Genomic DNA, 14960 nt, shown 5'->3' on the forward strand with positions numbered 1-14960 from the left:
CTCAACTCCTAGCCTCTCCCTGGGTTTGGATTGTACATCGAGCACCCCAACCTTTAAGACCCCCACCCACAGCTCCCATCTCCAAAACACCTAACTTTGAATGCCAGTGGGACTTGGATTTACTAGACCTACAAGACTATATAGCAAAGTAGTTCTTATGGGCATGTGAGCACTCCCCATGGCAATCCCTTCTAAACTCAGTGCAAAGGGAGCAGGTGAAATGTCTATCTGTGGTCTTTGCCTGGAAGGAATTTGTACACTTACGAACCGCTGCCTGAGGGTCTGGCTTCTAATTTAGCACGCATTCAGGGGCTGGCTGCAATCCTTCCCAGAACCCAAAATAGCTGGTTGGCACTACACCCGATTTTCCCCTCTGGTTCCCTTCAACACGTGTAGTATGCCAACTTTTACAGTCACCACCCAAGGGATGGGCCCCCAAATTACCTAGCTCTGAGAGCCAGCAGGCATTCCTGAGCCCCACTAGCACCATAGCAAAAAGGTTTTAAATAGGACAAGAGTGCCCTCCAGTGGCTATAATAATAATAAGTAAATATTTTTTTAAAATGGAAATAAAAAAATATATAAGTAATACATATTATAACATAATATACATATTATATTATGTTATATATTATAACATAAGTAATATATATTATAACATAAATAATAAATATTTTTTAAAAATGGAAATCAAAAAATATATTGAGACAAATGGGAATGAAAACAACATAGCAAAAACTGAGTGCAGCAAAAATAGTTTCAAGAAGAAGGAAGTATATAGAGATAAGTGCCTATATTAAGGGGGAGAAAAGGGGGTGCTTGGGTGGCTCAGTCCATAAAGCATGACCTCAGCTCAGGTCATCATCCCAGGATCCTGGGATTGAGCCCTGTGTCCAGGCTAGCTGCACAGCAAGGAGTCTGCTTCTTCCTCTCCCTCTGCTGTGCTCACTTTGCTCTCTCTCAAATAAATAAACAAAATATATATAAAAAAGAAAGCTCTCAAACAGCCTAAGTTTACACCTCAAGGAATTAACAAAAGAACAAACTAAGCCCAAATTTAGTAGGAAAAGAGGAAAACCCAAAAATCAGATTGGAAAGAAACGACATAGAGACTAAAAGACAATGGAAAAGATCAATGAAATGAGGAGGTAGGTTTTTGAAAAAAATAAACAAGATTGACAGACCTTTAGCTAGATGGAGAAAAAAGATGCAAAAATCAGAGGCAAAAGAGAAGACATGACAATTGGTAATACAGAACTAATGAGGATCATAAGAAACTACTGTGAATAATTACACATCAAGCAATTAGATGACAGGAGAGCTGGAGACATTACTAGAGATGTATAACCTACCAAGACTGAAATGATGTAGAAAATCTGAATAGACCAGTTAAATAATTTAAACAGTATTTCAAAGTTTGTTTCAAACAATATTACAAAGCAATAATAATCAAAACACTATACTACTGGCATAAAAACAGACACAAAGATCAAATGGAATAGAATTGAAAGCCCAAACATAAATGCATGCATATATGGTCAATTAACTTATGACAAAGGAACCAGGAGTATACAACAGGGAAAGGACAAGTCTCTTCCATAAATGGTGTTGGGGAAACAGGATGGCCCCATGCAAAAGAATTAAACTAGATATCTATTTTTATACCATATACAGAAATCAACTTGATATGTATTAAAGGTTTGAATGAAAAATTAAAAACTTTACTTGGATGTAAAGACAAACAGTAAGACTCATAGATGAAAACTGGGGTAAGCTCCTTGACATTGGTATCAATGATGATTTTTTAGATTTGATGCCAAAAGCAAAGGCAATAAAAACAAAAATAAGCAATTGGGAGTAAATCAAACTAAAAAGCTTCTGCACAGCAAAGGAAACCATCAATGAAATGGAAAGTTAACCTGTGGAATGGAAGAAAATATTTGCAAACCACACATCTGATGAGGGTTAATATTAAAAATATCAAGGAACTCATGCAACCCAATAGAAAAAAACCCAAATAACCCAATTTAAAAATGGGCAAAAGATCTCAATAGACATTTTTCCAAAGAAAAAGGTCAATAAGTACATGGAAAGACACTTGACATCAGTCATCATCAGGGAAATGCAAATCAAAACTACAATGAGGTATCACCTCACACCTGGTAGGTCAGTTTTCTGAAAGGACGAAAGAAATGCTGGCCAGGATGTGGAGAAAGAGAACCCTTGAGCACTGATGGTGGCAATGTAAATTGGTGCAGTCACTATGGAAAACAGTATGGAGGGTACTCAGAAAAATTAAAAATAGAACTACCATATGATCCAGCAATCCCACTTGTGGCAATGTATCCAAGGGAAACGAAAATTATCTAGAAGAGAGATCTGCACTCCTTCACTGTAGCATTATTCTCAATAGTACGGAAACAACCTAAGTGAACTGGCTTCTCCAGGAAAAGCTGCTGTATTTTGTCAGAGCAGAAAAGACACACCTGGACATGATAGCTGAAGGAGGGCCCCACACTAAGGAGGGGAGCCAGCGAATAAGTGACCATCCCCTACTGATTTCCATAATAAAAGTACCATGGCTATCGCTTCACCCCTACCCCCCAAATCTCAGACCCACCTAAGACTGGTACCAACAGCCCAAGCAAATTGACACAAGCAGTGCCAAGATTTGATAAAGTGAGGGGGTAGGTACACAGGTGTTTTGTTGCCACCTATTGTCATCTTTATGTTTGAAATATTTTATCACGTGGGTACCTGGGTGGCTCAGTTGGCTAAGCATGTGCCTTCGACTCAGGTCATGATCTCAGGGTCTGGGAATCCAGTCCCACATTGGACTCACTGCTTGGCAGAGAGTCTGCTTCTCCCTCTACCCCTCCCCTCTGCTTGTCCATGTTCTCTTTCACACACTCTCTCAAATAAATAAATCATTTTAAAAAATGAAATATTTCATCACTTAAAAATAATTCAAGGAGGGGTGGCTGGGTAGCTCAGTTGGTTGGGTGTCTGCCTTCAGCTCAGGTCATGATACGGGGGTCCTGAGATCAAGCCCCACTTCAGGTTTCCTCCCCAAGTGGGGAACTTGCTTCTCCCTCTCCCTCTGCTCCCGCCCCCCCCCCCCCACTGGTGTGCGCACTCTCTCTGCTCTCTCTCTCTGAAATAAATAAGTAAAATCTTTAAAAAAGAGTAAAATTAAACTCCTCAGGTGATTCCAGCATGAATAAATAATAACAGTAATAATAGTTCAAGGATGTGAATCTATTTACTTTCATTGTAGAAAACACCTAGGAAGACAATGTCAAAATCTACTCCTTACCCGAAAAAGCTGACTTTTTGAAACCAGTTAAAACCAACCTCATGTAAATGAATAGTCTTTCCAGTGAATAAATTAACAGGCCAGGTGGAAATGAGCCTCCTGATTCCAATTTCATCTGTCGTCTTAAGTGTTTGCAAAGTAATACCATACCTTCACATTCGCAGGAGAGATATAAGATAGGTTTTTGCTTGAAATTAGATTCCTGAGTACTCATTAGACAAAATTAAACTGCATCGTCACACAGAATTAACTATGTGGTTTGTAAACCTGAACAGACGAGCACTTCACATCTTTGCTGTTTTTCTGTGCTTTCTTTTTGAGCTGGGAATATGGTGAAAACTATGTATTTAAAAATCAATGTAAATATTTCATAATGTGCAGATGCTGAAGCAAAATACCCAAAATGTTTGAACTATTTTAATAATTCTTATTATTAGCCTCAACAATTAGGCACATTCAGGTAACTGGCTTTCAAATCACATCCATTAAATTATAAACTACCAAACTGTCAGTCAAAACTACAATGAAGTAAAAGTAGTCCAGATTAAAGCCACAGTCGCAGCCCTATCTTATAAGCAAGTAGGAAAAACAGACTTCTGTAATCTATCATATGCTCTAGGCCCTCATCTCAAAGTTAAAATATATCTCGCCACTGCTGAGAACATTCTTTCTTGAGGTATATTAGTGGTCATCTGCAAATTAGTTAAAAATCAAGAACACAAGCACAAAAGTTGCCTTACATGCATGTCAATCCTTTTTCCAGATTGTTACAATTTCAGGATTTTTTCCAGTTTTGATTAGACTCTGGATATGTTATATTTAACATATTTAAATTTTTCCTCAGTATATAAAAATATAAATGAGTCCAAAGAAATGAGTAGAAATTTCAGGAACAGAATAGTATGTAGGGCTTTCATTCATTTGAGTGTGGGATACATCTTTGGCATGAAAGTTTTTTAAAATCAAAATTTGTTATTTGGCTTAGTGACAAAAATCGGGTAAATTCTACATCTGTTTTTCATTTCTCTAGTTACTATGCTCCATTTCTTTAAAGGCCTCAGTTTTACCACACTGTTCTGTAATACTTCCAGCTGGAGATAACCGGTGTTGACATTTTATGTACCCTTTCTCTCTTTTGGTGAGGTACATACTGAATAAGACTCATTTAAAAATGAATTACCCTGTACAAAGTTTGTATAATGACTAAACTCGGGTAATTTTTGAAAACGCTTTTTGTTTTCAAATTATACTTACCAAAGATTTGGAAATGCTAACGTCTTTGCAAAATTTAAACTTAGAAAAATAATCAGAAAAATAAAAAGCACTAATTAACAAATGTATTCAAATGCCCAGAGTTGTTACTTGCATTCACGGATGGAGTTATGTACCACCCCTCCTCCCTGCCACACTTAAAAATCCAAATAATGTAATTTAAAATTGTTATGAGTAAAGATTGTTTCATGGAAGCATACCACCTGACACGTTTTGGATGTTAGGTACACAGAAATGGCTACTTATTTTGTTTTGATTGCTACTTATTTTCTATTGACAATGACTCTGAAATTAAGTTCCTAAAACTGGGTTGAAACAATGTAAAAGCAATATACCTGACATGGGCAAATATAATTGGACTTGTCATTTTAAAACAGCAGAATGAATAAAATTCATGAATAACTGGCCATAATCCTATCTGTGGAAAATTTGTGGCAATGGATCCTTTTGTAGACGTCTTCTTTCAAATAGCTTCCTCAAGTCAGGACATCAGTATGACCCAATGACACAGGGTCCCCTGGGTGCTCCATCTAACCCCTCCAGTCATTATCCCTAGACAGATGCCCTCCTCAGTGACAGAAAATAAATGAGAAACTGATTATCTCACCTAGATGAGGGCGATGTTGCCTTTGCGGTGCCAGTGGGTGATGGATTGCTTAGAAGCTCATAACACGTATTTTTAAAACATCATCAACCACCTAGCTTCGCTGACCTTTATGATAGCCTGAGCCCCCGCCCCGCGAAAGAATGGGGCAGGCTCACTTTGAGGTATTTAGAGCTGTAGCTGGAATAAAGAACCATTGGCTGGGAAAAGCTAACAGAGAGACATGAAATAACAGAAGGATCAGAGTATCCATGTGTGGTGTGAAGGCAAAGGCAACACATGGATTGTCTGAAGAATCAAGGCTCTAAGGTTGTCAGTATTGGTCAGAAAGACCCTCTTGCTGTCTTTAGTGTGAGCAAATCACAGATGCTCATGGGGGATATTTGCACACACCAGGAGAAGCTGAGGCGGGGAAGACCTAGCCTGATTCCTGCCAAGAAGGCTTGGACATGAGGAGGGAATGGTTGTGCCCTTTATGGGATTTATCCCTCCAAATACCACATTGTATCTCGAATATCACTTGATACTGTTCTTCAAATCGATGTGCTTTGAAAAACCTGATATTCCCCTTAGCTTTGTTCTAACCTAGCGATATTGAAATCACATGTTTGTTCTAGTTGAATTTTTTAATGCATATTAAAATAAATACATAGTTTTTAAAATAAAAATGTGGGAACACTGGCCTCCTGGAGTAACCCAGAGGCCCCCTTGTAGCATACACCCTATGCTTTGAAAAGCTAACACGGCCCTCCAAAAAACAGGGGTTCGAAAGTCACTGAGCTACTTAAGTGTGAAGGAAGCAATCCAGGAGAGCCCAGGGCCTTACGAGCCTCCATGTGGAGTGAAAGTTGTGAGCCTTACAGCAGGCTCCCAGGAAAATGGCTCAGTTCCTCCCTGGAGTCCTAACTTCCAGGGTCAGCCAGAGACCACAGTTTGCATCTGCCACCTTTGGAAATCAGCTCAGTGAGAATTTCCTTGCTTGAGATTGCCCCACCCTGATGAACACCATGTAACAGGACCCCAAGGCTCACCTCCAAAGTTAAGGCAATTCTCGGTGTAATTGGCTCAGGTGGTATCAAATAAGAGCCAGGAAAGTAATGATAGAAAGGGAGAGGTGGCAGGAGGTTGGGTCAGAGCAGGCAAGTCTCAGATAGCTTGTTTTTCTAAGAAAAGAAAAAAGAAAAAAAAAGCAGCAAGCTTGAAAAATGGGTTTGTGCCCATTTGGCAGAGCAAGTCTCCTTAGCTTTGGGGCCACTGTAGCCTCACACTTTTTTCTGTCCTGTACTGTTGGCTTTTAAATCCCTCTTAGGCCATCTAACACATAAGCAAAGGTGATTTTGGGCTCTTTGTAAATTTCTTTGTATTACTTTCAGCCTCCAATAACTCCCTAAGAAAATCCTAGCCTGACAGTGCCATTTGTTTGTCACTTTTTTTCCTCCAACCTTTTCCTCTGTTGAGCTGATAAGACCAGAAATATTTCTAAAAGCCCTCGGCTCCCAAGTTGCTTTCATTCCTGTACCTTGCTGAAAACAAAACAAAACAAAACAACACACCCACACGTCAGCAGATGATGAGAAACGTATCTTTATTGGATGAATTTTAAAGGCATTGTCTGCCGAGGGCCTTACAGAGTCATCAGGGCATACTGACCATCGAAAATTCATGAATGACTGTCTTATTACCTCACTAAAACAAGAGTAAATTGCAGAAGCACTTGTGGGGGTGGAGGTGGGGGAGTGAATAAATAAATTAGGGAGAGGAAGTGGTGTTTCCCATTCCTGGGGCTTTGGAGACCTTCTGGCTGATTGTCTCACAGCCTGGGGCTTTTAAGAATGCACCATTTCCTGGAATTCTAAAACAGAAGAGGTGAGAAAACATCAGTGGAGATGGCTTGGTATTTTTCCAGACATGCTGTGGCCAGTGAGAGTTCTGAAGAGGAAGGGAAGCAGATTGTTCGGTGATGGGTTTGGCCCCCTCCACGGGCACAAAAGGAGGGGAAAAATGTGTCACTGACTACAGGTGCAGATGGTCTATAGTGTTCCATCTTCCTGCATAATCTAACAAACGTCTTCAGCTTTGCAATAGAGCCCCTTGTATTCGAATTTGTGAGTCCAGCCATTTCCCTCTGACAACACATGGATTTGGTATAATAACTTATTGCAATCTGGGATCACTCAATTCTCTGTCTGGCTATTTTAAGACAGATTGGGGGTTTCCTTCCTCTTTTCTGAATCCACTTTGTGCAGATGTAGGAAACAATTCATGGGGGCAGGGGCTTGGAATTCACTTTTGTCTGATGAACTCTAACCTTACCCCCAAGAGTTTATATTACTAAATGCTGGTGATGATGGTAGTGGTAAGAATGAGCAGATGTGACCAACTGAAATTGGAAAACTGGGGATTTGCTCTGTATTTATTGGTACACTTTGCCTATTTGGAATTTTTTGGTGGTTAGATTTAAGTAAATATATTTTCTCTTACCTAAACTATTTTTCTGAGCTATGTATAGAAGCTACATTAACTCCTGTGTAGTAAGTCATAGTGGTATAATTTTGGATAGGTTTTTAAAAGGAGGATCTAAATAGGAATTTTTAATCTCCAATGAGTACCACCTCAAAGACCATGCATAAATTCTCCTGAGTTGGCATGCACAGTGTAGCTAAAAGGCATGTAAGTGGGGTGTCTGAGTGGCTCAGTTGGTTAAGCATCTGCCTTTGGCTCAGGTCATGATCTCAGGGTCCTGGGATAGAGCCCTGTGTTGAGCTTCCTGCTCAGCGGCAAGTCTGCTGCTCCCTCTCCCTTGTGATCTCTCTTTCAAATAAATAAAATTTTTTAAAAGATAAAAATAAAAAACATGTAAGCAATATGACTGAACTGGATGAAAATAATCCTACAGCCGTGCTTCTATACTAAAATTTGAATATAGGGCTCTGCACACAAAAGTCTCCGTACAGGATGTTTGATCTACTCTCCCATATTGTCCAGTCAGTGGGCTAATGTCCAATAAAATGTATTTGTTTAAACCTTGAAAGCTAAGAGGCTTTCCTATTCAAGTCAAGAGACATTTTGATACAAGACACACTTGAGAATGTCAATCCTTCCCTTAGGGGGGTTCAAATCTCAGTGGTAAAAATTCCTCACATAATTCTCATGATGCATTAGGGTGTCTTGCAAATATTAGCCAGACAATAGCTAGTCCCCTGGTCAGGTGAAGGGTATTTCCTGGGTCACAGACAGTGATTCACAGGATCAGCTTTTATGGTACATCCCCAGACATCATGCTAGCCTCTAAGTACATCATTTGTATCCTCTCATCAGGCCCATTTTACAAATGAGAAGGCTGAAGCTCAGCAAAGTTAAGAAAGGGGGATCTTCACTAACCATGTCTGCTTGATCTCATCACCCAAGTCCCCCAGATTGCTTCCAGAGCTAAATTTGTTTGTGCTATGTGCACGTGTGAACATACCGTCAGCTCCAATTTTCCCATCACCATCATTGTCTGCAGCTGCCATCAAAGACTTGGTTTCTGACTCTGTCAGCTCTCTAGCACCACTCTCGAACTTCTGGAGGAAAAACCTGCAGGACAATCAAAATTGGTGGAAATTTCCTGAAAAAATTACCCTTTTCTCTCCTGAAGCAAACCGACTGTTCCCGGCCATTGCAATATTCAGTCAGAGGCTTTCACAAGCCAAACTTGCCTTCCTTGTAGAAACTACTGGTGGGCATTTTGTTTTTAAAAGTGTTTTTTCAGAGGGGCACCTGGGGGCTCAGTTGGTGAATTGTCTGCCTTCAGGTCAGGTCATGATCCTGGGGTCCTGGGATTGAGTCCTGCATCAGGCTCCCAGCTCAGGGGGGAGTCTGCTTCTCCCTCTGACCCTCACCCCTGCTCTTGCTCTCTCTCTCAAAAAATAAATAAAAAGTAAATTTTAAAAGATTAAAATGCTTTTTCACAGTTTTGTTGATAAGTATATTTGCCAAAGAAAAAACCTACAATGAATGAATTTTTGCACCTACAGTCTTCAGTGCCCATGTCTAGTGCTTCACAAGGAAAGATGCATGGCCCACTGACTCATGTTCTTCCCTTCCGTGGGGCTCTGCTGAACCAGTGTCAACGCTGGCCATTGAAGAAATACTACCAAACTGGCCTTCACTGCTCCCAACCCACCTAGCAATGTCAGGGGTGCCACGCAAGCAAGCTCAGGACAAAACTCACTTAAGCTCTTCTTCATCCAGATATCCACTCTGGTCATTGTCTATGAACCGAAAAACATCCTTCACCTGACTGGCCGACATCTTAGAGAGGCCCGATGTCTGGAAGAATTTTTGGGGTTCGAAAGTATCTGGGTCTGAAGGACAGAGAGAGGTTATTCTGAGGCTCATCGGGTCACATTCTGTATTTGGACCAAGGTGCTGGAAACATAAGTTATTAAAACCCTCTTCATGATATATCATCAAGCTACAGGGAGGCTCTGTTTTCGAATTTTAAAGAAGATAGGGTGCTGGGTGGTTTCATCCGCTAAGCGTCGACTCTTGATTTTTAGCTCAAGTCGTGATCTCATGGTCATAAGATCGAGCCCCATGTTGAGCCTGGTTAGGATTCTTTCTCTCCCTCTCCAGCTCTGTCCTCCCACTCCCTCTCCCTCTAAAAAGGAGAAGGAGAAGAAGAAGAAAGAGAAGAGAAAAAAAAGGAAAGGAAATGGAATGGAAAGGAAAAAGAAAAGAAAAAAGAAAAGAAAAGAAAAGAAAAGAAAAGAAAAGAAAAGAAAAAGAAAAAAAAGACAGGGCTGTGACTAGTGCAAGATTTTGAGGCAACCAAGACCAGGTGACTTTGTGACAGCATCTCCTATGGCCCTAACCACTTCCCTGCCCACTTGCTCTTGCTGCCCCCTTCCTTCCCTCCCCCCCCCCATCCCATGCCTCCCCCTTCCCTTTTAATAGGCTGAGTGTCCAAGACTCAAGCAGCACTGGTCTAATGGGGGCGGGGGAGAATGTGAAATGCAGTCATTGGATTCAAACAGTCCACATCATATCCTCACGTTTTTTCACTTTTAGTAAGTTTCTTCCACCTGACAGCAAAGGAATCCTATGCTCTCTCATTGTAGTTATTTCACTGGTAACAGTTTTCTTCTCTGATCCCATGAATGTTCAGCAAAGTCCACATTTTAATTTTCTTGGCTTTGCTGGAGGTGTGACCAGGTGGGAAATACCCCACCCCCCACCCCAGCCCCGCCTCACTGCCCTTTACCTTGGCACTCCTGCAGGGCTGCTGCGATGTCGTCAGCGCTAAGGACGTCTGTGATGCTCATTTTTCACCTGTGCACACAATAAATGAGCTGTGGTCAACGGCAAGCAGTGCCATGAGTATCTAAGGGGACTACACACTCCTTGGCCCACTGAAACTGTATGCTGGTAGGGAAATTTTAAACATGAGATCGAGGTATATCCTATTAAGTGATGAGACAAAATAGCCACATGCAAACCATCAATTGAAATGATTCCAGCCCCCGTTGTCTCAGTGCCTTCTCCTGAATATTCTCCTAAGGCAGAATTAAGAAATACAACTTAAAGAATTATTTGATCCCATTTTCTTATGAAAATGACATTTGCACAACCAATCACTTTCATAGGCATCTACAAAACATCCAAAAGTAAACCATGTTACAAATGCAATGGTATTTTCATGCACTGAAAATGCAATGTTGCCAATGTCACATGGGAAAGGATACAACTTGGGCTACTTAAAGCCCTTCTGTGGAAAAGATGCTATCTATCCTGAAGGCTGGGAATCAAAGACATGAAAAGCCCATCCATCAGAGATTAAAATCTTTCCAGGTGTCAAGTCCATGGGGAAAGAAATCTGAGCACAGCACATACCAGTGTAATATGAACGCAGGTAGGAAAGAAGAATCTGGGGTCTTGTAGGTCCACCAGCTACTCACCGTTTTAGATTTTCCCCCAAGAAGAATCCGGAAAAAGAATTGAAGGAGCAAAAAAACAGATGTGCTTTTGCTACCTTACTGACCTACCTTATATAGGATTGAAAAAGTGATAGTAAGAACCTCTTAGATTTCCTTTTCAAGGATCAAGTAGACGTAGCTCAAATGTCTTGCCTTACTAATTAAACCTCTTTTTTTTTCTATTTATAGCACAAGGGAATGTGGGTGGGAACAGCCAATTTTTAAAAACAAACCTCAACAAACCTTAACTAAGGTTTCAGTTCTGCAAACGAACCCCGCTGGCAGTGTGGGGGAGACCAGAAACCTGGTAAAGAGGAGACAGTGGCCCAAATGAGATGACACAAATGGGGTGCTCTGTAAACTGAAAAGGGGCCCCCCAGGTGTTAGTGACTGCTGTTTTTTTTTTTTTTTTTAAGATTTTCTTTATTTATTCATGAGACAGAGAGAGAAAGGCAGAGACACAGGCAGAGGGAGAAGCAGGCTCCATGCAGGGAGCCCGATATGGGACTCGATCCTGGGTCTCCAGGATCATGCGCTAGGCTGAAGGCAGTGCTAAACCACTGAGCTACGCGGGCTGCCCAGTGGCTGCTGTTTGAAGCGGGTCTGCTGTTGACCTCTGAGGCTGTGGATGTGTGAGGCTGACCTTGGTCTGCGGTTGACAGACCCAAAGTCAGTGTCAGATGAACACATAAACTCGTCCATCAAAGGGGTGGCACCGCTTGGATGACTTTCCAAAAAAGTCTTGATTTTGATTTTCCTAGCAATATCTTAAATTGCACACACTAAAAAAGCAAAAAGGAGGAGGCAACCAACCATATCCCATATCTAAAATTTACAGGAAAAACATGAGGCCAGGATTTGAGACCTCAGGTTTTTTGCTTTTCATTTGTTTGTTTTTGGCTTTCAGCATGTATTTGTTGAGTCCTTAGGTAGCCAGCGCTGTGCTAAACTTTTTTTTTAAATTATGGCTTAAAAAAAGCACGTAACAAAAACCTTATCATTTTAACCCTTTTAAAGTATACATACAGTATAGTAATGTTAACAATATGCACATGGTTGTACAAGAGATCTCCAGAGCTTTTTCATCTTGCAAAACTGACCCCTATGCCCATTGAATAAGGATGCCCTCTCCTACTTCCCAATCTGGCAACCACCATTCTACTTTCTCTGGGAGTTAGATGACTTTAGATATCTCTTATAGGGCGCCTGGGTGGTTGAGCGTCTGTCTTTGACTCAGGTTGGGATCCTGGGGTCCTGGGATCGAGTCCTACATTGGACTCCCTGCAGGAAGCCTGTTACTCCTTGGCTGTGCCTGTGCCTCTCTCTCTGTGTGTGTCTCTCATGAATAAATAAATAAAATCTTAAAAAAAAAAAAAAAGAATGTAGATTTGCTAACATTAAGTTGCCATAGAAACTCAGGAAGTTCTTTCTTTCCATTAGTGTTCAATGGGGGGACAGAGGTACAGTTTGAAAAGGTGAAAAGTGTTCTGGGCGGTCGTGATGGTTGCATAACATGAATGTGCTTAGAGCCACAGAGCTGTACAGTTAAAGTGGTTAAAACAGTAAGTTCTATGTTGTATGTGTTTTACCACAATTAAAAAAAAAAGATGTTGATTCAGTGGTCTACACTATTTGGGCCCCCAAACTCACAAGTGCTCCCAGGAAAGAGTAGAAAGAAGATTTAGAAGTAGAAAACCTTAACTGGACCCTCACGAGGTCCTTCACTAGCCTCAAGACTCTGAGTCTCAGTTTCCTCTGGCAGCGAATAGGAGGGATGCAAGCGGGTGCTCTGTCAACCTTCTGGGCTTCTTTTGAAGATCAGGGGACCAAATGCAGATCTGCAGACCTCCAGAAGAGTCTCTGAGTTCCCTGTTGAATCCCACCCCTGTCCTGGGATCACAAGACGACGTGTTGTGTATCCATTCCACTAGATTGGTAGGGACTTCCCGGAGTGGAAGGAGAGGATGCTGGGACCAGCTAGCAATGTCTGAGGGGAGGAAGGCTGGCAGGTGGGGAAACAAAGAACTTGGCGCCCCTGGCCGAGCTGTGTATTTAGACATTACTACTGCTGATGGCCCTGGACTCTCAGATGACACTTCTGTTTCAGATATCTTATGCTGTCTCCAATAATCACCGGTTTCAATCCAAATCCCCAGTGTGCCTCTTAATCCTACAGATTCCCTCTACCCTGAGCCCCCAAACTGATCACTTGCTGTGTAACTCTGGGATGTCTCTCTAGCCATGCTGCCCTGGCCCATCTCCTGACCCATTGGCCTGTCCTAGATGTCATAACTGCCTGTGCTCAATCCCAGCTGCCTTGTTGATGACAAGTTTCTTGAAAATGTTTGGGGCTCTCTTTTTAACATGTATCACACAGTAGACAAGAGCACAGTTGACCCACTTCCATACTCTCTCTGTAGATGTCACTTCCCAAACATTCCTCAGATCTGTCTTCTACTCATGCCCCACTTGTCACCACCCTAGCCCAAACCACCATCTTGTCTGTGCGGGAGGAATGCAGCAGACCCTACATGGCCAACCCTTGTCCACTTAGGCTCCCCTTCAACCTAGCCAGATAGATCTTTTTTATTTTATTTTTATTTTTTTTAGATTTTATTTCTTTATTTGAGAGAGAGAGATCACAAGCGGGGGGTGGGGTGGGATAGGGGGAGAGAAAGAAGCAGGCTTCCCACTTAGCAGGGAGCCCAGTGCGGGACTTGATACCAGGACTTTGAGATTATGACTTGAGCAGTGGCAGAAGCTTGACTGACTGAGCCACCCAGGCACCCAGATGGATCTTTTAAAAACTCAAGTGTGTTCTTTTCCTAGAGCGACTATGACAGAGGTCCACAGACTGAGCGGCTCAAAACAACAGAAACATATTGTTTCAAGTTTTGCAGGCCAGAGGCTGAAATCAAAGTGACCACAGAGACACACTTCCTTGAAGGTGCCCGGGGAGGATCCTTCCTTGCCTCTTTCAGTTTCTGGTGTTTGCTGGCAATCCTCAGCATTCCTTGGCTCATAGCCTCATCCTTCCAATCTCCGTCTTTGTCATCACATGGCCATCTTCTCTGTGTGTCTTCTTCTTGTAAGGACACTAGTCATATTGGATTAAGTGTCCACCCTACTCCAGTATGACCTCACCTTGACTAATTACATATGCAATAACCCTATTTCCAAGTAAGGTCACAATCCTTAGATAATAGGGGTTAGGACTTGAGTGGATCTTGTTTGGGACATGATTCAACCCATAACACCAAGCATATGGCTCATCTCCCCTCCCACTGCCTGTCACTGGCTTCCACTTGTTCTCACAATAGAGACAAAAGTTCTTCCCGTGGTCTTGAAGGCCCTGTATGATCCGTCCCCTGTGGACTCTTCCAGCATCATCTCACATCATCTTCCCACCTGGAAGCCCTTCTAGTCCCTTGGTTACCCACCCTCCCTCCATCCATGTCTCCCTGTACTGTTTCCTTTGTCTGGAATATCCTCCTTCCTCTTGCCTTCAGTGTCTCATACGTAGGTTTTGCATCTCTGGTCAGGCATCACTTTTCCCAGGAAGACTTCCCTGACTCTCAGACTAGGTCAGACCCCCACTTCACTGGATGAACAATGGTGGTTGAACCCCTGTGCTTCTCTCTTACAGCAAAATCACAGCTGCATGGTCCCATTTACTGTGATTGCTTGACTAGTGTGTCCTCTCTGCTCACTGGACAGTGAGAACTATGAGGACAGGTTGAGGGTCTGTGTTTGCTCAACTCTGTACCCTCAGTGGGAACATAAATGAAGACCAACCAGACGAGAACAGGCA

The 14960-nt window shown here is 42.0% G+C and overlaps 1 protein-coding gene across 1 annotated transcript; it reads right to left on the reverse strand.

The window, feature by feature from the left end:
* Positions 1–6338: 6338 nt before the first annotated feature.
* LOC144319245 (oncomodulin) lies at positions 6339–10498 on the reverse strand. The gene is made up of 4 exons (XM_077907094.1): positions 10438–10498; positions 9406–9538; positions 8659–8768; positions 6339–6355 (listed from the first exon to the last, which is right to left on the reverse strand). The coding sequence occupies exons 1-4, from the start codon at positions 10496–10498 to the stop codon at positions 6339–6341; spliced, it is 321 nt and encodes a 106-aa protein (XP_077763220.1).
* Positions 10499–14960: the final 4462 nt, after the last annotated feature.

This window comes from Canis aureus, chromosome 8, assembly GCF_053574225.1.
Source record: "Canis aureus isolate CA01 chromosome 8, VMU_Caureus_v.1.0, whole genome shotgun sequence".
Classification (NCBI taxonomy): Eukaryota; Metazoa; Chordata; class Mammalia; order Carnivora; family Canidae; genus Canis; species Canis aureus.